General features: G+C 37.3%; 1 protein-coding gene across 2 annotated transcripts; it reads left to right on the top strand.

Moving 5' to 3' along the window:
* On the top strand, positions 1-26,789 carry LOC144637268 (tRNA (32-2'-O)-methyltransferase regulator THADA-like). 2 transcript variants are annotated; one of them, XM_078496393.1, is made up of 40 exons: positions 1-170; positions 888-1,074; positions 2,192-2,306; positions 2,536-2,642; positions 3,786-3,854; positions 3,989-4,061; positions 4,950-5,008; positions 6,030-6,153; positions 7,502-7,662; positions 7,919-8,027; positions 8,262-8,401; positions 8,923-9,018; positions 9,346-9,447; positions 9,893-10,002; positions 10,294-10,380; positions 10,615-10,825; positions 10,965-11,058; positions 11,394-11,526; positions 11,627-11,712; positions 12,279-12,353; positions 12,598-12,675; positions 13,183-13,246; positions 14,035-14,080; positions 15,035-15,219; positions 15,383-15,585; positions 16,009-16,176; positions 16,536-16,681; positions 16,872-17,015; positions 17,260-17,420; positions 17,876-18,026; positions 18,653-18,803; positions 19,653-19,899; positions 20,405-20,787; positions 21,854-22,000; positions 22,681-23,251; positions 24,032-24,277; positions 24,733-24,814; positions 25,258-25,378; positions 25,859-26,037; positions 26,423-26,789. In XM_078496393.1, the coding sequence occupies exons 1-40, from the start codon at positions 58-60 to the stop codon at positions 26,504-26,506; spliced, it is 5,808 nt and encodes a 1,935-aa protein (XP_078352519.1). In that variant the 5' UTR covers positions 1-57; the 3' UTR covers positions 26,507-26,789. The 2 variants fall into 2 exon arrangements, 1 of the variants encoding a protein (XP_078352519.1); XR_013567692.1 differs by lacking the exons at positions 24,733-24,814; positions 26,423-26,789 and having other exon boundaries at positions 25,859-25,993.

The following is a 26,789-nucleotide window of genomic DNA, read 5'->3' as shown; positions in this document are numbered from 1 at the left end:
CAGTAGAAACAAAATGGTGGACGAATGTTGTTGAAGTGAATGATCATCAACTGATCAATGGTGGAGGAAAACTCGTGTATTCAAGATATACAGAACCTTATAAGCACTTGCACAAAACCTGATCAAAAGTTATGGCTTGATATTTGTGTGAAGACTGAAGAATATTTACAGTGAGTGAGATTATCAGCTAATTATTTTGTGCTATAAAAGTGCACCCCGTACCCTGCATGCTTTCCAACAGTTCAACATTTTGCTACTGTCTAAGAAAAAGTAGGTAGTTAGTATCTATACCAGCGCAATACAGTAAGTCTGTAAATGTGTTGCTTGTTAATGTCGCATTTAAAATTTGAAGGAGACAGGTTGCTTTGGTTTATGAAATCAAAATTTGTCATTTGATTTTAGAGATATTAAATTTCTCTTCGAGTGTTCAACTCAATATCTCACGAGTGAGCGCAGTGAACTAGTGAGATATTGAACATGGGAAGAGAAATTTCATATCTCCAAGCAGCCATCTATTATTTGTTTATCTTATAAACATACTAATTACAAAGATTGTGACAATTTCTGAAGATTTCCAACCATTACCTGAAGATTTCTGGAAATTTTTTCTGAATGTTGTCTGATCGAATGTTACTGAATTTCGCTGAAGATTTCCAAAGTTTCCCAAAGACTTCTTAGGAAGAACTGAAGATGTCATTGATATATCACCACAGTAAAATGATTGAAATTTTATAATTACATGTGTTCAATTATGGTTTTCTCAGGGCTGGAAAACCTTGTAAAACACTGCAGTTTAAATAATAAGTAAGCTTAATTCCAGAGATAAGCGAATGATCATAAAACAGGCTTTGTTCTTTGTAACATACATATTCTTGTTCTTTTGTCAGGGAAGCCTCCGTCAAACAGAGACTGGCAATCCTTGATACAGTTTCAAAATGGATTTCAAGGCTTATAAGGATTGATGACCTTTCATCTAAAAATGCCGATGAATTCCTGCTTCCTCTCACAAGTGTTTGGTGTACAATTTATTTCTGCTCCTTGAGGAACCTTAAACTTTGTCAAAAAGTTAAAAAGGTAAACTGAGTATTATATTTGCCTTCAACAGGGGTCAAATTTCCCATTTTTATTTCCCAGAGCAGCTTGTCCCTCTTAGCCAGCAGAGCCTGGGGCATGAGAAACAAGTGACTCTAGGGACACATATTTGATTGGCTAGATTTTTAACAAAAAGAATTTCAATCAAGCCAATCAAATCAACCGTAGTGGCCTAATAGCCAGTGCAGTGGACTCCAGATTGAGCAGTTGGATTGAAGCTCTAGCCAGGGTCATTGTATAACAAGCGTTCTTTGGCAAGACTCCCATAGTGCCAAATGATTAATGATAAAATAATTATTATAATTGCTAATGGTGTTACCCTGTTAGTAATGAAATTATATTTACATCCTTTATCCTACTATAATCTAAAATAAAGGAAAACAAAAATGATGTTAGAGTACAAAATTTAAAATTCAACACTGAGATAAAACCACAACATGTCAGGGTCGGCCAGGGGGGTAAGTGGTATACCAGTATGCCTGAAAAACATGTACCTAGTATACCCAACATTTCCACTCAAAATCATGCAAAATACCAAAATTTGGAAAAATACAAAAAAATAAAGGAAAACAAAATTGACGTTAGGGTATAAAATTTGAAATTCAACACTGAGATAAAACCACAACATGTTGACATGTATGTACATGTAAAATACAGTATGTAATACATATGAGTATAAGTTGTGAAATATATGTTACACAAGATTAAAAAGGGTAAGACTACTTGGGATTGCATAACAGAAATGGGGGTGGGCTAGGGGAGACTTGTCATGACCATTCAAACTTAATTTTGCATATTTTCACAAAAAATTAGTGATAACGAAATTAAACAAAATCATTTTTTTTTAGATTTCTCAGAAATACACAATTTAGGAAATATACTTCAACTATGATTCACAGAAAGGTTTTTCACAATTCACAGACCACAAAAGTGGTCACCAGAGTCATGGAAATAATACAGGTGCCTTCCAATTCATTATAAAGCATGCTAGTGAGACAAATAAAGAAAAATCTATAGTCAGTCCTAATAAACCAACATACATGTGCAGTACAAAGTGTATATCAGATCTCAGTGATGACAGAAATATATTTCTTTGCAGATTTTTAACTCTCTTTGTGAAATCAATCCCTGTTATGCAAAATGTGAAATAAAAAGAAACATCAAAGAGCTGCTGTCTTCTCCTACAAACCAAACTGTGAATGCCATTGAAACTGGTAAGAAATTACAGTAATATTTTATAAGTAATATGCTAATATTTTCTAAGTTTAGAAAATATATTTAATTTTAGTATTGAATCTTGAAACCCCCCTTTGCTTATTATAATTTTTCTATATCCTTTTGCCATCAGAGATGGGTTGTCTACACAGCAATATGTGTCTCCTGAAAGTTTGTGACTTAGATTTATTGAAATAGATTAAATTATTATTTTTTTCATTGAGACAGTTTGTCAGCTAATTGATGTTTTTGAGCTTGGAAAGGAGTGCGTGGATGAGCTGTTTGAAAACTTCGTTACGACTGTTTCTCATTGTTTGGACTCTTATTTTCAGCAGGTATGAAAGGTGCTTCTTTGTAAGAAAATTCAGTAGTAATGTTAAAGTACAAATTAATGTTAAATGAGGGTACCAATTATTTTCAGATTCATTTTAAAAATTGAACTGCCCGCTCCCCCCCCCCCCCCCCCTCCCCCCCCCCCTCGCCCTCTTTTCGTATCCCTCCCACCTGGCGCTCCATTCCTAACTTCCCCTGTGTCCCGCCCCCCTGGGCTTCTTCCTTCCTCTCTTCTACTTGCAGCTCCTGCAACCTCTCCTTAGGCCCCTGGATCTCCTTTTACCCGTCGCTGACTCTGTGGAGTTACGTAGGAGAAACGGGCATGTTTACCGAGAAGAAATCAGAATCTAAAAGGGGCTCGAACGGCAACATGCTTGGCAAATATCACTCAATTGACTTTGGGCGCTACCGTGAGAAAGCAACCAAACTCTAGAATCTTGGCACACTGCCAAAACTGTCGGCGCAGACAATAATCCAAACCGTTACCAGAAACTATCTTATTGTAATTTTAATTTGCTGTTTTGTCCTTTTTTAGCTTTTTACACTTCTATTGTATTTTAGTTTTTAATTATTTTCACACCCTCCCTTGTATATATTTCCAACCACCGCTTTATTCTTTTTTACATTCGTCAAAGGCTATATAAAATAGCCGAGCCATATTTTAACTTTTTAAACAGAGAACGCTATTTACACTTTTAAGATTCATTTTAGTTAATTATTTATTAGATTTCCCAAACAAAAAATATTTACAATTAAAAAAGATAAAATATATAATATATAAAAAAATAAAATAGTGGGAAGATAACAGCAGGGGGAAACTGAATTCCCATGTAAAAGCTGTTACCCTAACTGTGATTTCAAACTTGTTGTCAACCTGTCCACACTGCTTCCACACTACAAACTAACATTTTGGCTGAGTTAGTGAACTGCACAGTCAACTGTTGTGTTCCTTTACATTGTATATTGGGTAGTACCATAAGAATGTTTTGCTTTCTAGACACAAAAATTTGTTTTGTTTTATTTAATTAATTTGTCCATATCCATAGTATTTGTTTCTTTTCTTTCTAGATATATAATTTTAACTGTTACATAGGGGGACATTATTAAATTAATACAAAGTTATTTATAAATGATTTTTTCCACAGTATGTTCAGCAGCACAGTGAGGAAGTGGGAGTGTTATCTCACTCAGATGTTTGTCAGTCCATTGTAAAGGTGAATCCTTAAAATATATGTTCTGTGTCATGGCAATTAAGTAAGTTATGCTGTCATGCATGTATTTCTACTTTAAATTTCATGCATTAAATACAGTTAAAAATTAATTTGACTTTCAATGTGTTACCTAACAGGCAGTTCTGAAGACATTCCAGTATTTCCCAAAGAAAGTTGGTTTCTTCCTTTGTAGCAACACTGCAGAATCAGGTCAAGATGAGAAAAATGTTTTTATTATTACTTGTATTATTAGAAGGAAAGATATACTGAAAAAAGAAAGATATGAGTTGCCGCACAATTGTGTTAGCGGGGGGGCCCGGCAAAAAAAAAAAAAAAAAAAAGAGAAATTTAAAAAAAAGAAAATCGTTTATGGAGGTGTCCATCGTATAGAGGTGTCCGTTAAGAGAGAGTTGACTGTATTTTTCTGTAGAATTTTTGCATGATTGCATGAATGTAAGGAAAAAGAGTCATCTTTGTTAATTTAAGCCAAATTATGTAGTCTGCATTCATCCACTGGAGCTATCCCAGTTTTAGTAACAGGAAGTGACTAGGAGTATCTCCTCTTCCTCCCTGGATGGATAACTAGTCCATTACAAGGTTACCCCCTCCCAGTGTTAATTTGCCGGTACCCATTTATACACCTGGGTGGAGGAATAAACTTTATGTGAGTAAACTGTTTTACCCAAGAACAAAACACAAGTTACCCATATTTGTCTGTTAGACAAAACTTTGTCAAAAACAAAAACTTTCACTGAGCAGTTTTTAAATTATATTATCACCCTCAAATGGTCAAAAATAATATCTCTGACCACTTTTGTTATTGCCATGGCAACAAATTTTGATGTCTCGAGGACTCTGTTTGTACTGTAAAAGGTTTACTGGTTTGCAGTAAATAGTTTTTAGCCATACCATCGGGCTAGCTGAATGCAAAAGATGGGAAGGTCTAAACTATTGTGAGCCACCTCAGTGTAGTGGGTAACATCTTGTATTCAAATTATTTATAATAAATAAATTTATAACCTTCAACACTAATATTACATATCTTTATGTTCATTCAAGAAGGTTGTAGTGATGTCAGGTTTCACTGTATATTCACAGGCAGCAGTGCAGTCCTGGAGACCATCATCAACAACCTGTGGAAGATATTATTTTGCAAGGTTAGTTAATGTACCATCATGTTCAGTAGTTGGGTTCTTTGTAATAGGACAGTTAAAAATACTATTTTTTGTAAAAATTTTAAACAGCAGTGTGATCATTTAATATTTAATCTGCATTTAAACCCCAGGGGGGGTACTCAGGATTTCAAGTGACAGGGATGATAGAAGGATTTTTTTGGGCTGGAAATTTTCGATTCAGTCCGGGATTTTTTTGGGTAGGAAAGTTTGTCAAGTATTTTTTTGATTTAAGTAGGGATGTTTTTGGGTATTTAAAACAATCTGAAGATTCGTGGTAGTGCTTTGGCTGCGTAGTTCTGCGAATAAAGTAGTACAAAAAAATGTGTTTTTCTGTTGATTTTTGAGGGGTTAATTGTTGATCTAGGGATTCTTTGGGGTTATGTTGGAAGTCCTCGGGATTTTTTTGGGTCTTGAGTTTTGCTCACATTCGATCATCCCTGTCATTTGAAATGCCGAGTCCCCCCCCCTGGGATTTAAGCCCTAAATTTAAGTTTGTAATCTTTTCCATATAATTTATAATCATGCAGTTATGGACAACTTTCATCTTTCTTTTTACTACTTGCAGAGATTTGTTGTAGTTTAGAAATTTAATAGTGAAAGGAACTGTGAGTTGTTTTCTTAAACTTGTAATGTTATATGGATCGAAACACAAGAAAAAATTTAAAAAACAAACAAACACAGAAACTAAACAAGCATTTTGCTGTGAATGGATTTGACAAAACAAAGGCGACCCTTGCAAACGTGTACAGTACGTTTCCTCTAATACAACTTGTATCAGTTTTTCTACACCAGTGGCAGTCTCTGTAAACCTGTGTGCCATTTTTTTATTTTTTAAATAAATATATCCTTACAGTATGGTGATCAAGCAGATCAGTCATATTTTACAATCTACACTGGAAACAAACATTGTTCTTCCCTTTTCCACTTTACTGAACATAAATTATTTAATAAATTTTTAAAATCTAGTGTGGAATTCTCACATGCATGTGTCGTTTGTATACAGACCGTTCCTAAGGAATGTACATTTCTGTGTGGAACAGCCACTGGCTTATTGCTAGGCATTGCTGTGGATCTGAAGCCTGGCTTGTGTGCGAAAGATATCCTTACACAGTTACTAACTGCCTCAGGTTAGTAGACTTGCACTAAATTAAAGGTATAGCCACATTTTGTTGTTTTTATTGCAATACAGTCAAACCCCTGTAAGGTGGCCACCACTGAAGAATTGGTAAGTTGCCACATAACAATTGAAGGCCCATACGTAAAAACGGCCGCTTGAATTTCTGGATAAATCGAACATCGTCAAAACAGCTCCAAATTTCGCATGCAGATTTGTTTACGTGTGTTCTAAACACTGTCCTGTGTTTCATTTCGCTGGTCTTTTCTTTGTTTTCGAAAAATAACACATGCAAAAGACAAGTTTTTTGCTGGCGGTGCCGTCTTTAGGACTTTTTTTCACAAATGATAAACAAAGGAAACCTTTTGTTCCTCAAAACAATGAAACCAGCTAAAGTTTTGGGATAACAGGCCTAGCTTTAACGCAAAAGAAAACCCAAGGCCTAGGGTTGGGGTTAGAGTTTCAAGTTAGGGCTACAGACTTAGCCCTAACGCAAAAGCTTAACCTTAATGCAAAAGCTTAACCCCAGCGAAAAAGCTTAACCAGCGAAATGACACACAGGACAGTGTTTAGCACACGTAAACAAACCTGCTGCGAAATTTGGAGCTGTTTTGATGATGTTCGATTTAGCCAGAAATTCAAGCAGCCGTTTTTACGTACACACCTTCAATTAAGGTCAGCTGCTTTATAGGGGTTTGACAGAAATTAGCATAAGGTGTGGTAGAAACATTACCTTTATTGCCAAGAAATCAAAACAGTGGAATGGAGTTCCCGAAGGGCATGGAGTTCCCGGTGTCATGGTCTGGTCTTTACCCATTGTGCTGTGTACTGTGCAATAAAAGAGATCTCAGGCCCGCAGTAATTGGCTCTGTTGTTGCGGGTACCCTGCCTTAAGTTATATGGCGAAGCTAATAAAATAAAATAAAATAAATCACCTTAAGACAATAATAACCTTGTGTTTGAATGTTTTTATCAGTAGTCACTAATCTATGTGTTAAATTCTTGGTGTTCGCTTAGAAAACAATAACAAGTCCTCATCAGGACAGTCAAAGGGTGGCTGTGGCCAGCCACTTAATAGAGGTGGGCATCTAATAAGGGGCCTTTTAACAGGGGTGATCACTTAATGGGTGGCCGTTGAATAGGGGTTTGACTATAATTACGGTAATTCATCTCAGATTTAATTTAATAAAAGCAACTGAGAAAAAAATGAAAAAGCATACTTAATACGGTCGCGGACTCCTTGAAACATGCATAATGAACATTTCAAGAGTAAAATTTTTGTTCACTGACTTGCAAATTGCCAAGTGTAATATAATCCAACACATTGCAGGGATAAATATGTCGTGTTTATTATTTTACAGGAACATCACTGATGAAGTACCAAGCTGTACAACAACACCATTTCTCTGTAGAGATTGGATATCTTACATTTCAACTGCCGTTAGCTGAATACAAACCCATCACCCAGTTAGCCATTGTAATGGGCATTATTAAATCACAGAAGGAAGACATTCTGCTAGAGGTATGTGCACCTGTGAGAGTTCATTGTCATTGTGCAGTATGCACGCTATTTTAAATTGTAATTAGCCTGCATTGTTTTACCTGGGAGGTAATATTCTACAGTATGTAATTATTTGACATTTGCTATGGAGAGGTACTCCAGTGCTCTGGACTCTAGATTGTGATATCAGTTCTGGCTTCAAGCCCAGGTCAAGGTGATTGTTTTGTGGAATTTTCTACTTTTGAATAATTTTGTGATTTAATTTGCTTCTACTCAGGTGGAAAATGAAGGGCAGACCACTCTGATGGAAGGGTTACTGTTTCAAACCACATACACTCTCTGTAAACAGAGCAAGAATTCACCAGTTCATTATGTCGCCTTTGAAGGTAATTCAACATACCATTTTATGATACTTTTTCGGTTATAAGGTGCACGGTTTTTTGAGGAAAATCTGTTTTTCTGTGGTTTGTGGTGCATCTTACAGCCAAAAACACTGAATACAACTACAAAGATTCCCTTCTGGGACTGACTGGGCATTCTTTAGCACTGTAAATGAAAAGCATCATACATAGTTAGTCATTTCTTTTTGTATGTGAATGTTTGTTTGTTTGTTTTTGCAGCCATGAGGCAGTGGCTTCTATGCATGAAGAATCTTCTCAAGAGAAAAGCATTCTATAAAGATACCGTGTGGAAGACAGGCGTGGAGTCATATCACACTACTCTTCTAATTGATCTTATCTGGGAGAATCTAGAAGATCCTGTAAGTTTAATTACACTTGCTCAAAATGGATATTGATGTCAGTGTCTTGGTGTATTTTCATAAATGACATTGTGGATCCTTTTTTGGGGGGGAGGGGGGACAGTGAGGGTTATGACATTCTGTAATAATAAAAAATATTATGCTTAAAATTATTGTACTAAATCCACTCATATTTTTAATGCCAGAAATTGATGTGAACACCAGTGTTAAATGTGAACACACCTTCTACAGTCAACTCTCGCCAGATCCCCAGCAAAATAGGTTTGACTGAAATGACTCCCGCTATTACGGCTCTCGCTATAGTGGACACTAAACGACGCCCCGAGCGTGTCCGCTATAAAGAGAGTTGACTGTATCAAGCAAATTCAACAATTTTTAAAAAGCTTGAATTAAAGAACTCTAGCGTGCTCTTAACTTTGACTACATCCATAATTTGTCACTGAACAGTTCTTACTCCTTTGTCCTCTTTACATAAAATTATTTTAACCCAAGTAATGATTTGCATTCAATATTTTCTCCAGATAGATGGTGTACCAGGCTTGACTGTTACTCTGTTTGGTCTGTTGCTTGAGTTGCACAAAGATGAAGAAATTGCAAAAAATTCAGTGGATGAACAGGTACTAAGGTCTAGCAATAGACATTCTTATGTACATGTAGTATGCAAATAATAATGGTTACTGTAAAAAAATTAGTCCAGAAAATGAAAATAGTGTACAAATCATTCATCTTCTGGAAACAGGTGTGGTCATGCACATTGACCACTGCAGTCTGTTATCTTGAGCTAGTTTCAGGTTGAACTAATAATGTATGATACACTAGCGTGATTTGTTAGCAAACTCAAATGACATCTTTCACCACTGAAAATGTCAATGAACTAATGTTGAAGAGAAAGTACCTGCAGACAAAAAATAATAACAACAAGTAAATTGTTTCCTTTTTTCTAGTTTTATTCATCAATTAGCAACAAGGTTCTTGGACTTCCCTGGCATGTTAAAGGAAGATATGGCTTGATCTGCTCACTTCTCTCTTACGCTGGGCTTCAACAGGTTACTATTAAATTTTAAACTGAAAATTTCTATTATTAAAAACATAATTATATAATGTCTATCTGAAGTCTACATTGTCTATATTGTCTGAAGTCTACATTGTAAGATCACCTAGTAGCTGCTAATTGCAACATAAACATAATAAATTATAATATTATTAGTAACAAGTGACTAATATTATTTTTTGACTGAGAATGTTCTTATTAAGTGATTTATAGATTGATCTCGCTGATAATTTTAAGCAGAGTTTTTGTTTGTTTAGTTAATGCTAGTTTTTAGCCCTCATAGTGTTTGCTAGCAGAATACTCATGACATGAACTGGGTACCCTGGCTTGTATAAGTATAAGCTGCAAATAGTTACCGTAGGCGGCCAAGTTACTTTCTGCTGACACATTTATCGTATATAGTTGTTAGGGTTTTATTCATGTTTGCATTTTGTTTTTAGTTGCTAGGAAAGCAATCTACTCTTTTAGATGATTTGATTCGCTGCCTTGGAGTCAATCAACTAACATCTCCTTCAACAAATGCATTCAAGGCTTTTCTTGAATGCGGAAGGTACATTAGTGGTCATCTTCTCCTTAAATATCCTACTGCTGGGTTTTTAAGTACATCTTTTATTTTCTTGATTTTATGTTTATGTTTCTTATGCTTGTAAAAATATTATATAAGACTATGAACTTTATTTTTCCTACAAGCATGCAAGTGTTTTAGCTGCAGTCAACAACATGTGACTGTGTTGACTATAACTCTAGAAAACGAGGGCAAGAAAGCAAGAAGTGCTGCAATATTTCAGTGGGATCCTCATTCTCTGGTATGATAGAAACTATATTTTATGTAACTTTTCAGAAACAAACAGGAACAAACTGAGTTCAGTATGCAGTGGGAGAAGAGTTGGCAAGCTGCATTATTCAGGGCTCTAACAAGCAAAGATAGGTGAGTTCATTTTTCAGCCTCTGTGCTTTTAAACTGTGCATTCCATTTTTTGGTAAATTTTCCAGGTAATAAGGCAAGGCTGAGCCCAGAATCATCACAATCCACCACTAACCAATTATTAAGTACTTTTTTCTGGTTTTTTTTTTTATGATCTGTAAATTACGCTATCTACTTTCACAAACAATATTAAATTTGCCGATTTTGTGAATATGTTTTTATTTATTGTATCAACAGGTTAATGCAGCAGAATGCATGCCTGTACTGGCTTCCATGTGTTCTTAAGTGCATTCCTGAATCACTTCACTCTTTACTTAAAGAACTGAGAGATGCTTATGACAAACATAAAACAGCAAAGGAAACTGCAGAGAGGACAAGGGTTTTCTTGGCTTATCTATCAGTTTTGAAATACAGTCGTTCCTTGGCCCTTTTGAAAACTGACGACTTGGTAAGCACTGTAATGTACATTTTGTACATTCTTGTAATACAACATCTTGAGATGTGTTTTAATTTTTTAGTATAGCGTTGCATAAAAATAAAAGTTTCAAAAACCAGAAATGTAATGTACTCAGTGTGCTTTCCTTCAGGATGAAAGCCGTCTGCATCAGGGTCTGACTCATTTACAGGATGACGTCAGAGCTACTGCACTGTCAGTGATTAGCTTCACACCCAAAACTGCAGGTAATTTACATTGTTTTCATTGTTACTGAAAATGTTTGTGGTAGCTTGTGTCAATCACGAGGCAGTGTTTCATCACATTTCCAAACACCAAAAAGAGTTTAAAATATGACACGCAGCGGAGTATTTTTGACAAACTTTGAGGTGTTTGAAAATGTGATGAAACACTCTCTTGAGTATTTGAAACATCTCTTTAATCAAAACTAAAGCACACTTGATTTTTGCTATTGTTTGCCTGACAGTTTTTTCACTTGCCTGTATCATTCACAATATTTTACTTGTTGGTCTTTCATTTGAGAACTTAAGATTTTATTTTTTATTCTTTGATTACATTGTAGAACCCTTGTCATCAGTGGAACAGAAGCTTCTTAAGGAGTTCCTTCCTCACAATCTGAACACAGCTTGTGCTCCATTCAGACAAACACTCTTTGTGTCTATGAAGAAAATACTTGGCCGGGTTAGGGACAGTAGGTTTGTACTTTACAATTCAGAATCTACAAAATTGGAGTAACGCCCAGTCTAAACACTGATGGATTAAAGTAATTCATGTTATTTGCTGGTTTGATTTCAGCTTGATCCTGTTGAAGGAACGCTTTCAACTTTCTAACCAAGTAAAACAGGACTGTGTTCTACCTCACACAGTAAACACAATGTTTGGTGAGTAACAGAAACCTATTCTTTGTAAAAGGCTGAAACGTAATCTTTATAAAAGTCTGCAGAAACGAATTCTTTATAAAAGGCATAATTGTAGTTTTTATAAAGTATTTTTTCAAGTTGCTTTTTACGGATTTTTTTTTAAGACAAGGATTTGAAGCGTAAGTGTAAATTTGTTAGCGTAGTTCTCTGAAAGATGGTAGAAGCACACGTTTGAACTGATAAGTCATCTGATCATGCTCTTGATCTATCATTTGTCACGTCAAGATCGGAGGAGCAAGTCTATTTAGACAGTAGACCATTTGTATGTCTATGTATCAGCTCAATAGACCACACAGAAGCACCGATAATTGTGAGAGGGCAATTGATATTGTTTTAGCCTTAAGTTTTGAGAGTTTCCTGCGTCAATAAACCGTGGTAGTGTTGTACGTTGCTTCAAAAATGTTTGCAAAGCAAGTGCCATAATGATAGTAACTGTTGATTAATGTGCTCACATGCAGTACCTTCAGTAATAGGCATTACCAACTCTTCATGTACAATAAACATATTTATGTACAATATTGTTGCAGAATTTGTGACGTGGTTATTCAATCTGGCAGTAGCATGCTTCTTTCCAGGAGCCTCCTACCAAAGACAGAAAACAGGTACGAAGATGCCTCTATATTGTTTTCAAGCCCTTAAATTATGTTGAGGGTCTGAGAGTTGTGCTTGTTGAACTTTTCTGACAAAATCAGAATTGCTAAAAAAAAGTCAAAGAAAAGTACTAACGTCCAATTAAAAGGACTTTTTTGAGGGAGTTTTTCGAGTTCCATTTCATCAGTTTCAATGACTTAATAAAATTTACTGGCTCCCTTCAAAGTGTTCAATTCTTTTTTTATTCTTTTGAAGCAATGCAGCTTTTAGTGGCCATTTTGGATGTGTTTTCAGTAAAATGGCAGCCAGACAAGAAGAAGGGTCAGCCACCAGGTGTGTGTGCATGATATGTATTTGTTGAATACAGTATGTTGTTTCCACAGACACAACATAAGAGAGTTTCTGTGCTTTGACATTTTATCTTGCGTTGAAATTGCTAGAATGTTTGCACTGAAGATTCATACAATCAAGAACAGACAACTGTAAAATCCAGAGAAAATAAGATTAGCACATTTCCTTACTTAAACTTAATGCTGGTATCTGTGATCCCAGATTGGCATAAAAATAATTGGCATAACGTACATTATTCACTATAGCCCCTGTACATTGCATGACATGACAATACCGTAAATTTGTACAAATTTTAACCCTCGTTACTTATTTAATGACCTAAGTGTTACTTAAGAAATGAATGGGCGTTTCAAGTTTCGATAGTAATAAAAACTTGGCAAATGTGAAATCAGATTCATAACTTTTTGTTTCCTTAGGGAATATATCGCTTCTATGGGATTTGGGGTCTTTCCTTTCAAAACATTAGGAAGATTTTTGTATTTTTTACAGCTTCATGCCACTTGCTTGTTTCATTGGCTAATCAACATGGATACTTAAAGTTCTTCTCTACCAGGTAAGATGCATGTTTATAATAACAATAATAATAATAGAAACAAAATTAATTTTGGAGTTGATTTTTTGTGTTCGTCTCCACACACAAGCAATATTATGGTGGATGGTTTGATTCTGGACAAGAATAATGGCTAGATTAGATACGAAATCTGTTGTCTGTACACTTAACTAGCTTTTACATTTGTGTATACAGTCGAACCACCACAGACGCCGGTGATGTCTCTTCTTAAATACTACATTTTGAATCTCCCATAAACGATCACGACTCTAGTAAGCGGACACATACATCTTTCCTTGGTTCGGAGTGGTTTATTAAAAATATTTTCTTGTGAGCGGACAGTAAAGGAGATCAATACAGAAAATGCTACAATATTAGCTTCGTTTATATGTACATGACCTAAACAAAAAAAGGAAGTGCAACTCCGATAAGCAAATTTAGATGCGTAGTTCTTTTGATTCCAGTAAACTTAAACTTTTATACATCAATAAACATAAAAGTTTAACTTTTTTGAGCCAGTTACACGTATGAAATAATGAGAAGTCGTATAAAAGCTTGAGCAACTGAAATTTACCCTAGTAGTGATATTTGAAAATTCTTTTAAATTGCATGCATGCACTCACCTGAAGGCTGGTGTAATAGTCTTTGTATCATATTTGGAAGTTGTTCTCTACTATTCTTTTTCTACTCCAACTAGGATTTCTACCCGTTAAGAAGATGAAATTTATGAGTGAAGTATTTGTTTTGATTCATTGGTAACTGTTGTATTGTATACCCATTGTTTTTGTCAGGACTGCTGTTATCTTGTTTGGATGTATCGAGAGCCCTTTTGCTGATGTAAGTAACTTGCTGTTATAATATTGTGTCAGTTGTGGCGCATTGTGAATTTGTCAAGAGTGTATGTATAAAGCGCAGTGTTTATATTTTTAATGTTGTATTCTTTTTAACCTCCATGTTAGAAGCATTGAATTTCAGCGTGCTTTACGAGACTATCAAGCCATTTATGACCCATGCCGTCCATGAAAGCATGTTTTACTGCGTCTTTTGATCCCCCGCCAGAAAGCATGTTTTACTCGTCTTTTGATTACACCTGAACGCTGAAGTTTTAATCCAAACTAACGATTGCGTTTTACGTTGCCGTCAATCATGACAATGAAATGGATTGAAATCTACCAATCGCAACCCAAGGACACGAACCAGAAGGGGTAGACTTCTTTGTTTTCTGAGACGTACTTACTACTTATCCTCATCGGGCCCATGAGGACTCTTGAGGCCGGCCAGAAAACTGCGCCATCCATCCCGGTCCGCCGCCGATGCGACAGCAGCCCCCCACAACACCAACCCAGCCGGTTTCTTTCCGTCTCCACGGTTCTTCTCCACGTTTCTCTTTGACCGGCCTCGCCTCCTTTTACCTTCAGGTGCCCACGTTAGTGCAGTCCTCGAGATGTTGGCTGGACTTGTCCGCAATACGTGCCCTATCCATCTCCATCTTCTCACTCGTATGGGGAGAGAGTGCCCTAAGATAATTAATGGTAGTTGGGTTCTTGACTTGCGTACTAGATAGGAAAGGCACAGTAATTCAGTTTGGTCTTCGTTTATGCGTTTTTTCTACACTCCTTTTTCTATCGCTTCCTTGAATGAGCTGATGTCTGTACAAGATGTAGGCTAGAATGGCTTCACTGTTAATAAACTGTCCTTTGTGTGCTTCCCGAGTCACTTAGCATCACCTTACCTGGTGTTAATTCTTTAGCAATAATGTAAGTACAGCTAATAGTCCACATTGTTTTACAGATTCGTGATACAGCAGTCTACCTCCTACAGGAACATTTTCCATGGCCTTTAATATTGCTAGAGAATGATTCTACAGGCCAAGCATCTGCCAGAATATTGATACAAAACGCTTTGACTCTAGCGAGAAGCCCAAAAGTACAAGACTGTGAGAGTGCAGCTGTATTATTTCAGCTTATTCATCGCAAGTATGTTCCAATAAGAAGAATATTAGATGTCCCTACTAACTACCCAATCACTTGAAGTGAGACACGTTTCTTGAGTTTATCCCTATGTAATTGATTAACTTTGGTAGAAACTTCGTACGGCCTAACATACTGACGCGGTTTGTGTTCTTGATTATTTTTAAAGGTACGTGTCAGAACTGAGGTGGGAATTCGACTTCTCAGCAGAGGATGTGAAACTTCTGGCAATCCTTGACAGTAAGCCATGTGCTAGTGGAAAGCTGTTTAGTGTGGTTCAAATGCTACAGCAGCTTCTGGCTGAGCTCAAAATACATGTGAAGGCCGCAGAGAAGGATATTAAGCTGGCATCACAAAATACACCGGGCCATGGTAGGTGTCCTGTGACATCAAGTTACATTAGGCCTTGGTAGGTGTCCTGTGATACCAAGTTTCATTAGGTCGTGATTATGGTAACTTTTTTCATTGTTTAGTCCTAATAGGGGTAAATTTTGAAACTGTATTGGTCACGGCAATTTACGATCCTGCAGTATACGTCACATTGTCGCTTTTTCTTGTGATAAATAAGGCCTTAAAACGAACAAACTGGAGTTAGGGAAAGGTGAAGAACATTTTCTTTTTTTGTCTCGTGTGGTTCCCGGTTTCATCCCAGGGCTAACGCTCAGAAGGAAATCCTAGCGATCGGAACTCTACAGTTAAATCTAACTTCTAGCTTTTTGAAGTGCTGCATAGCCCATTGCAATTGTACGGTCCTGTTCTTATTCTTTGTAATCTTTTTGTTCTGTTATTATGTAGGCATTTCACTGGCCATGGCACAGTGTGTTGAAGTGACATACATTGATGTCAAGGAAGCAGAGTTGTGTAAGGATCTTCAAACTGTACTCCAAGACACTGTACAGACAGCTGTTCACATTATAACCTCCATGATGGACGTGCTTTCTGGAAACTGCACCACTCATGCAAGTATGACTGATAACAAATAACAAATTAATTATTTGGTTGCCAACGTTTTGCTAGCAAACTGGACATTGGAGATTACGGGAAAAAGCCATCCCCCACTATTAGCCAATCACAGCCTGCGTTAAAATTATAATGTGGAGAATACCTTAATGGCATGGAGCAACGTAGGTTGACAATTTTCTCCACACTGTGAAAAATAATCTAAAAGGTATTTTGAATTTCTTGTATGACTTTTAATTTGTAATTTAACCTCATCCCTTATTGGAAGCAACAACTTTTCAGAAATATTTGTAGTGTTATTAGCTTAATGGAGTTCAAATTTCTACTATTTTTTTTGTTTGTCTGTTTTTTTAATCCTTTAGTTGGTGGAGCATCATTTGCAGACATTGGCGAGGCATTAGATGAAATATTATCTTTGTCAATGACTGACCGTGATGAAGGAACGGAACTGTTTTCTGTTCAGTCGCACAAAGACACTGTTATCTCATGTTGCTGGCTTAATATCAAGGTACGATCTGGTTTGATTGCTGTTCCACTGTATTGAAAGGGAGTTCATTTGTGATATGACTAGACTGAGGCCTTTTGGCACGTTACACATTATAGCATGCTTTATACACACTGGTATTTACACTCAACCTAAAACAATTTTAAACATCTGTCCAGCACTTGTTAAATTATTATTTCTCTATTTTTTGTAGTGTGCATGTCATCTTCTGGCGGTTATTTTTGAAAAGAACACAGTTCAACTTGAACATATGTCTATGGCCACATTGCTTGATGAAGAAACTCTTAAGCTTGTTGCGGAAACAGCGTGCAAAGTTATCTTACAGTGCAGACATCAGGTACTACTTTAACATTTTTTTTTTCAATATAATTTGTTTTCACAATAAGAAATTGTAAAATTTTGAAGTATATTCTGTTAAGTTGTTTTAGTCTATTTTAAGTTCTCATTCTTCACTAGATAGTGAGTAGATACAATGCTTGTTACATGACACCAATCCATTTTGCCATCCACCAATCCACCAATCCATTATGAACTGGAACTGGTCAACAAGCTATATTCTGTTTTCTGTCTTTTCTCTCCAGGGTGTTGTGCAGCACTGTCGGAGCAGTTTTCTGAGGATTTGTCAGTGTCTATTCCATTCATCACAGCTGCCATGTGTTCAATCTTTACCAAACAGATGGTTGCACGACATGTTGAACACAGTGTCTTCATCAAGTGCTGTAACTTCCGTCACCAGACGCAGGTTATTATGAACTGTATATTAATATTAGACAATAGTAGTGATAAACAACTGTTATCTTTATGCCTTTAGATATATAGTTAAAAGGTTAAGTCTCGATCAAGAGAGCTAAATGGCTCAATGGTGCTGGTTTCAGTTGCTCGAAGTGAGTAGGATGGGGATGAAAGTCCACCACAAGTTGTGCCCAGAACTTTAAGGTCGCCCTAACAATTTACTGGTACTTATTGATACTTGTGGGTGAAGAGAGGCATACATCACAAGGACCCTGGACAGGACTCAACCCAGACTCATCAAACTTGTGTTCCTCCCATGAGGCACATTGGCCCACAGTGATAAAAACTTCAAAGTGTTTATCACTTCGCTTCTACATTAACACCAACCTGAACTAATATATATAGCATTCTCCACACAGTACAGGTCTACAGACCATTATAACACAAGTCTTGTTGCTTTTCTAGTGCTGGGCTGCCTGTGGTGTTTTCGTGTATTCTGTCCTGTGAACCAACATCTGGTCAAAGACCTCTGTTAAAACAGTGTATGAACTCTCTTCTGGACACTGCAACTTCTGCTCTTCCCACTGTTATCGACCAACATAAAGATCTGCCTCAGGTAGTGAAATGAACTACTGTAGCATTTAAACTCGTTACTTTTGTTGGGCCATTTCTGATAGGCAATCTCACTGCATAAACTGATTTGTAAGTGGTTCTGTGAATCAAGGAGAGCTTGTTATGTAGCATTGAAATATGTAAAATACTTTACAGTAAATGAAAACTGACCCAAATACTGGAAGGTCAATATACACTGCAGGGCTGCAAATAATTTTTTTCACTTGAAAGGACATATGTCCCACTAAGACACCATCTTGGTCCGACAAAACAAAATTGTGGTCGGACATCACCAAAAAGGTTCAATTTTATTCATTGTTGCCGTAAAACGATTTAGGATCAGAAAATTGTCCGGACATCATGTCCGACCACACTTGGGATTTCGTCGAACATGAGCAATTTTTGGTCGGGTAATGTCCGATGAATGACAGTTATTTTACATCCGTGCACTGTCTCTTGACAAACATGAGTGTTCTAGTAAGTTAATAACTAGAATTGTCAGATCTCCAAGGAGCAGGATTTTCGCCGTTTTTTAATTTCCAAAGAAATACTTGCACGAATTTCAAATACTCACATAAACATTTAATGTTCTCTGTTTTATTAATTCTTTGTCTTTTTTTGAAAACCTAGGTGCATGCAATCAACATTCTCAAGGCACTCTATCAAGACACTTCACTTGGTTCTGGAGTACTGCAGTACGCCTCACAAGGAACTGTTATGGCTGTCAGTGGCTTTGCTTCTTCATCATGGGCGGTTAGAAATGCTTCCATGCAGCTGTTTGGTAAGCCAGCCAATAATAACACTGTCATCAATGATCATAGTACGTGTATAGCTTGGACTGTTGATTTAGATCTGAATTACAACGCAATTTGTACGATACAGACCGCGATTCTGTCTGAATTTATTTTTCAGATTTACCTCCCGTCCCTTTCTCCTTCTTTATACTCATCTTAACCCATTCACTGCTGAAAAGGTCAAAAGGCGGGCTGTGGCTGTCATTACGTTTAACAACAGAAGATGTTTTTTGCCGATTGACTAGGGAAAAGTCTTATAAAGGAAGGCTATATGAGCACGATAGGTTTAATTGTGAAAGGGATACACGCATGGAACCTACGAATAATCAAAGAAAAACATGTCACTTAAAAAATGTTCACTTTCCTCGACGCTTACGTGAAAACTTTTTCCATTCGCACAAAGGCGACTAAAAGGCCAACAAACGCCAAAAAACAAAACAAAAAAAAAACGAAACGAAAGTCTGACCTGTTGTACCTTTATCTTGTTGCTTTATGCTCATAACTAAAAAAATGTTAAAATATTCGCCTCGAAATGGAAGTAAACAATAGTTTCCATGTTGGATGAGATTTGTGAGAGTTTAATCTCTCCACATTAACGGCCAGAAATAGGTTTCTGTAGATTAAGTTGGCCTCTTTGAGAAAAATTCAGTGGTCAAAGGGTTAAAAATCATGCAAAAGTTTTTGAGAACTTCTACCACACTCCTGAGAAGGAAACTCAAAAAGATAATGGTGGAATAGTGCTAAAAACGTATGAAGAACATAACATCTACCAATAATGCCTCAACACTTTAGCTAAACGGTCCCCGTATGCTGCTTATAAATATATTTATCTGTAGGTTCCTTGGTAAAGCGAATGCTTGGTCAGCGGCGAGGAACAGATGACGACAGTGAAATCAACACAATCAGTGCTGTGGACTTTTTTAACAGTTATCCTGCCTTGCACAAGTTCTTTCTCTCTCATTTACAGAATACATCAGATTCTGCCTCCAACTCCTCTCTGTGTTCACAAATGTTAAGACCTGAACTGTTTCCTATTTTAACACTTCTATCCAAGCTTCATCCATGCCCTGAAGCTAATGGAAGGTAAAGTATTCATTTTTTGGTTATTCATATAATGTTTTTGTAGGAGTTAGCATTTCAATCACTTGTGTAAACTAAAAAAATTAGGTTGCAGTTTACTGGCACGCAGCTATTTAAATGCACACTCAGCTATAGATGTTCTGTTTGGGAGGAAGGGAAGGGGGAGGGGAGATGTAAAGTTATTAGGTAGTTGAGCTGACAAGTGACGGAAATAAACCTCGACATGTAAATACCAGCTCAGTTTTAAAATTCTCAGGTGTTGAACTGATTTATTCAGCAAAGGTTTAACAAAAGAGCGGCAAATACTGCACTTTGTAGATTAAGCTTCGACCTTATCCCACAAGTACTGTGCATTAAACAAAACAGTTTTTTCTGTTTATATTGAGTCATCCATGGGCGCTTAATGCAGTATGTTTAAGGAACTGTACAATTTTTAGCTCGGTCGAGATCTCCTCAATGGATATAAACTGTACATTGTTCACCGTGTTTTGCTGTTCACTTTCTCCAGCTTTTTGTCAGACTTTGTTCCTCATCTCGTATCACTGTCGTCATGTCCAATCAATGCAGTCCGTGTTGTTGCTGCTAAAGCTCTTGTACCATTCATCCCATGTGAACATTTGTTACACAAGGCAAAGGAACTGGCCATGCTCCTCCCACAAGCTGGAGAGTCTTTATCGAAGAACGTTCTTCATGGTACATTACTACAGATTCGTGTTCTCTTTGAAGCTGTTACATGGTCTGCAGTAACCAAGGATGACAGTGGTCTTCTGAAAGAAATGTTCAACAAGATTTGGATATGTTCCTGCCATAATTGTTGCCCTTTAACACGAGCTTCCTTCCTTGCTATTGTCATGAAGTTTGGGCCTTTACTCAACAAAGACTGTGAATGCGGTAAGTGTGTGTTTTCTTGTTTGTTTTGTCTCGTGTATGTGTATGAGTGTCGATGTTTTGTTTGATAACTTACATCACTAGCGAGGAGTTGTCAACGGCCTGTGCTCCAAATGGAGCAATGGGCTTAAGATAAAGGACGTTTTGTAATTAACTTATTTCCTTTAAGAATTGGTTTATCCCTTGAAATCCCTTCTATACATTACAATGTTGTGTAGAACTGTTTCACTTTGAGATACTAATCTACAGTAGTACTAGTATCAACTCTAATTTAAGTAGCTACTCCAAACGTTTATGCTTAAAGTGATGAAATAAATGAAAAAATTATAAACATCGTTTAGAATGCCGCGTAAGTATGCCATTTGTCGTGTTTTGGCGTTGGACAAGCGTTTTTAACAAATTTACTACAGTAGAACCCCGGTAACTCGAACTCTGAAGGGAAACAAAAAACCGTTCGAGTTAGCGGGGTTTCGAGTTATCGGGGTAGATTTCATATTTAATTTGCCAAGTTAATAATTGATAGTTTACTGATTTTTCAGCACTTAAGTATACAGCACAGTGCAAATTAAACTTATCTCGTCAAAAACTCTAACACGATCATAAATTCTTAGGATAAGAGTGGAAAAAGGCTGTCAAATAAGTGATCTGTTTTGTTGCTCTAATCAATGGGCAACCGTGGCGAGTTGCGAGAACCGGAATTCGAGTTATCGGGGTAAATTTGTCCCAAATTTTAATCAAGGGAAACAAAATTTAGTTCGAGTTAGCGGGGTTTTCGAGTTATCCGAGTTCGAGTTAACCGAGTAAAAATGACTGAAAAGTGAGTTCAAATCCAAGGGAAATGGGAATTTGTTCGAGTTAGCGGGGTTGTTAGTGTTATCCGAGTTCGAGTTACCGGGGTTTTACTGTAGTAACTAAAAACTCACGATAGTATCACTGCTAAATGACAAAAACTTTCATTTTCTCATGAATTGGAGTAGACTGTCTCCGAATCCATGTGCATTTGCCAGTGTAGGAAAAACCCCTAAAAGTTTCAGTTTGTCAGCAAGTTTTTTGTGTGTATTATTTCTAGATTTGAAATCACTACAGACCATAGTCATGAACAGTTTAGAGGCATCAGACTGTGGAGCTAGTCATTCATCGCTTGGTGATGCACAGTGGAACACTGCGCTAGTCACGGCGGCTCTGGAGCTTGAGTTTCATCAGTCGTGGCCGAAAGGTGAATATCTGAATGAAGTATGCAATGATGGTTTACTTAGTGACTATCGTACTGTCTGGGGAGCTAGTTAAAAGAAAAACAACAGAAAATATGCTGACACCGACATGAAACACTGAACTTCTGCTGACTCTGTTTTTTTTTTTCACGAAAAGTAGTCGTTTCTTGTTTTGGGTTCGGGAATGGCTATTTCAGGTGACTTGGTGGCCTTTAGCGCGCTGGACTCCGGATCGAGCGGTCCGGGTTTGAGCCCCGGCCGGGGCCACTGCGTTGTGTTCCTGGAGGAGACAATTTAATCTCGCAGTGCCTCTCTACACCCAGGTGTATAAATGGATACGGGCGAGTTACTGCTGGGGTTAACCCTGCGATGGACTAGTTTCCCATCCGGGAGGGGGGGGGGGGGGGGAGTAAAAATACTCCTTGTCACTTCATGCTACTTAAACCGGGATAAGGTCTGGTGGTATGGGCCACTTGGCTCGACGCAGGCCTTTTTTTATTTTCTCTTAGTTAAGTTTGTTTATTTATTGCCCCATGTTTCCTACACAACAACTCTAATTAGGAGGAAACTGAAACCAGTCTTCTAATTTCTATGAAGCAAAAAGTACGCTCTACAGATATGAGGACAGTTTGCTTCCAAATGTATATTATCATTTATGTGATCTTTATTGATTCGTCTCTTGTAGATGCTAAAACCGAAGGAGAGAGAAGCTTGTTATCCCGTCTACTTTCATCAACAGAGAAGGAAAGAAGATTGGCTGCTTTGGAATATTTGTCTAACGAATTACACCAAATACCGAACTCAATCCAAGTTGATCTGGCAAACCTACTGATTAAGGAGACAGACCATCGTTGTCTTGTGGTAGCACTGGAAATGTTCGTGCAGGTCTGTGACAGGTTAGACACCTGTTTAATGTCTTACTCTGACTTGAAAATACTCTGGGACAAATTGACGTCATTTGCTGGTAAGTCACGTGGTGTGACTGTGGCTAGTAAAGCGATTCCTGCATGCAGCGTTACTCTCAAGTATATTATGAACATGAGTGGAGGAGAAAACAGTTCATCTGAATTACAAGAGATGTTGTCGCAGTGGCGTGAATGGATTGACACGTACTGTCAGTGGGAGCAGGATGAGGTATTAAGGCTTGGTACAGTGCAGTCCCTGCAGTGTATTGGTGTTACTGTATTGTGGCATGTGGTGAGGTGTAAAGAGGGAAGCGAACTGAAACATTCGTGTTTTGTGGATACAGCCATCAGGTACGTGGGTTGTTGTTGACCTTGACCTATGTGAGGTTCTGTTGCTTTCATTTTTCATATATTGTTGGTGACTAGTTCACTGAATGCATTAGAATTGAACTAGTAAACTCCCAGCTTGTCTGGGTACAAATAGATTTAAAACCCAGAAGTTGATCTGCTGGTGAAAACATCCCACCACTAAGTTTCTGATTAACGGCGATTTTGGTGCAGTTTAAGATTAAACGGTGCAAAAAGAAGATATTAAGTGAATTCAGATTGTTGAAGAGAGAGAAAATTGTAATTGCAAGACACAATGAGATATTTGAAAACGTCCACCCGACTTTTTCAATTTGAGAGCAAAACCTTTATTTTTAGGTTTCCATTGGTGTAAATATGCCTTTTGATATTTGACGTTTCGTGCAATAAATCTCCAGCATTTTGTTCGTCTTAAAAAGCCAAATCCCAGAATTTTTCTGAGGTCTGGTATATAATGAGTAAACGAACACGTGGGTAAACTGGACCCGGTTGCAAAAAGCAACTTAAGATTAAGTAGGATTTTCTTCAACCATTCTCTGTATCCTAATGGCCTTCTTTGCACACTTTAAATCAGCCGGAAACACAATAAAGGCGCAAAAAACTATTTGGGAACACAGAGAACAGTTGCACAAAATCTTACTTAATCTTAAGTTACTTTATGTAACCAGGCACTGAAACTAATTTTTCTTGGGCTACTTATCTGCAATATATTTGCTAGTAAGTGTATTTTTGTTTGTATTGTTGTTTAACTTTCTGCCTTTCCAGCGTTCTGAGTTCAACTCTGTGTTTGCTGCAAGATGAAGATGAGGACATAAGATCTACTGCAGCTGAGTTTGTAGCTCTCATTTCTGAGCCTGCAGACAGCGTGACCTGCTCAGCAGCTATACACCTGGTGCTTCAGTTCATGGATAAACACTTTTGGTCCATTCCCGGATGTTGGGTAGCCATGGAAACCATGATAAGGGGACAAAAGTCCACTCAGGATGTGTTGAAAGATTACTTACGAGCGAAGTAAGAAAGCTCTTATAATGTAATGTATATGAAATAATTCATATATGAACTGCGGATGGATATGAAAGTGATAAATGATCATCGCAGTGAATTTCCAATTTAAGCAATTGGAATAAAGAAGCCTGAAAAAAATTCAGGGCTTCAACGAGCTCTTATAGTAACACGAACATCTTATTATATGTAATGTTAACTTTTATAACAGCCATTTGAACTTTAAACTTCGTTTGGACGTAAAGAGCAAACATCGCGGGCGTGTCGATAAAGCAGTAGCTTCTCGTGTACAAAATGGAATGTTTAGCAGTATTTGTCTTAAAACTGTCTGTCTGTCTGTCTGTCTGTCTGTCTGTCTGTCTGTCTGTCTGTCTGTCTGTCTGTCTGTATCTCCGGGTATATAACAGTTAACCATGAGTTAGAAACGAATCAACACATATTAGCTAAGAATATCTTTCCTTTAGACAAATGCTGTTTGAGCAGGAGGACTCTAACCTTTACGCAGAGCCAGTGATTTTTGCCAAAATGGTTGTCGAGCATTTCAAGGTACAAGTAGAGAACTCGTTCGTATGTGAAGTGGTTTTCTGTATACCAAAAGTGTTTCTTTTTGTCAAGTAAACGTCACACTTTTCCGACCTTTTCCTTCTTTTCTTGATTAAAAAGTTCACTGCATATTTTTGTACATGTAGTAAGTTCAAGCTAATTGAATTCGCATGACCCGCGATTTGTCTTTGTTTGGCTTGCACAACTGACTGAGAAATCGCTTAATACAGTAGTCGTTACGTACATCTTCACGTGCTTTTACTCAATACAGGCATAAATAGAACTTGCAGTTGACCAGCTACCAGATGCTCATAGCTCAGAGCATTTACATAAGCATCGAAAGGTCATGGGTTCTAATCTGACTAATCCTGTTAAACCCTACCAGCTATTATGAGTTCCCCAGTACAAAAAGTGATTTCTGACCAATCCATGTTTGCGCGTTACAGCTTATCATCACCAAGATACTGCTGCCGTGTGATAAAAGTCATGTAGCAGATGATTTCCTCGACTGGTATGTGACAGGGTGCGAGAGACTTGCAGACGATCTTCGGTGGCTGAGTGAATCAGGTATTATATCTGTAATTTACATCAAACTCCTGCTTAGTTACATGTTTAGTTTTTTTGCCGTAACTGACATCACATTAAACTTAACGAGAACAGAAGGTATTGGGGTTCAACACGAGAACTATATTTCGTGAAATATACTATTGATGATGGAGTACCACAAATATCATGAGCTCATGCAAGTAATAATTACTTTGATAATTTAGAGACAATTTAAAACATTCTGAAGAACATTCTGAAGTGCAGCTGGCAAATGTTGAATGAGATCGGGTTTCGAGAGATTGCTGTGGCGGCAAGCCTATATAGATTGTCTGTGGATATTTCTTTTTTCAAAAGCCATTGTTTAATTTTACTTTAACCTGCGATGGAGAACTTCAACCAGAAAGAAAGAGCCTGAAAAAAACTAAAAGAACTGCTCTCTAAGTTAAAACGAACTACATTTATATAAAAATCTGCTGTCTGAGTTAACTATTTTTCTTTTAGGTATAAAGGAATATGGATCCCTTCCCAATCCTAAGCCATTTACCGTGCGATTTCGTGTAATCTGTATGGCGCAAGTGTTCTGGTTCGGAGTAAACAGTGGTCTGATGAACGATTCCTGCTTAAAGGCAATCAGTGGTATCAAGGAACCACTTGTGAACATGCTGGACGAGATCATTCAGGTAACTCTATTGTGCAAAATTGGTGATAACAAAAAAAATACGATTTCTGGAGTGACCTTCTCCTTTAAAGAGAACATTTTTGATGGTCAGTGCAAAATGAAATTACAACCGCAAAATTAAGCTGTATAAATGTAATTGTTCCCACGAAAAATGCTTAGCTTTTTAATGTAAAACCGCGACCCGAGGCATGTAGTAAAGCAAACAACAGTCTTAGTCGAATTCTTTCCAGTGAAAAAATCAGTTCTATCAGTAATATGCTCGTTATGTTAAATGTTAAGGCAATAGACCACTGTGTTGATCATTAACATTTAAAGTTTACTTGTGATCTTGTCCTTTGTTGCTCAGATTTGCATTCTTATCGTTGTAATTTCATTTTACTTGGCAGGCAAAGAACACGGCCCATCCATGGCTAAGAGAATATGGGAGCGAGTTATTGATCATGGTACATAAACAAGAGGGAAAGAAATAACACAAAACACAGCAACAGCGAATGAACTCGTGATGATCCAATGCGGTGTGAACAATGCCAAACCCTAATAATGAATAACTTAGTGAATTGCACGTCAACTCCTGCAGATAACAGCGCGCTGTGGCCTGTGGGTATAAACTGAACACTGAGTCACCTTGGCTTAGGCTGTTTGCACACTCGCTTTACTCACACGACAAAGAGATCTGGGAACGAAATTATGTTGTATCATAAATTGCTTAGTCTATGAAGTAGGGTTTTATTACTGTGAATAAAAATGTTTCCC

Source organism: Oculina patagonica, chromosome 13 (assembly GCF_052425735.1).
Source record: "Oculina patagonica isolate OP01 chromosome 13, crgOcupat, whole genome shotgun sequence".
Lineage (NCBI taxonomy): Eukaryota > Metazoa > Cnidaria > Anthozoa > Scleractinia > Oculinidae > Oculina > Oculina patagonica.
This window is presented reverse-complemented; position numbering and strand designations above follow the sequence as displayed.

Excerpts from the sequence above, each read along its gene's own strand:
- LOC144637268 (XM_078496393.1), top strand. The coding sequence starts at position 58 with ATGGTGGAGGAAAACTCGTGTATTCAAGATATACAGAACCTTATAAGC. Across the intron at positions 18,027-18,652 it reads AACATAAAGATCTGCCTCAG|GTGCATGCAATCAACATTCT; the intron begins GTAGTGAAATGA and ends TTGAAAACCTAG. Across the intron at positions 23,252-24,031 it reads TTTGTGGATACAGCCATCAG|CGTTCTGAGTTCAACTCTGT; the intron begins GTACGTGGGTTG and ends CTGCCTTTCCAG.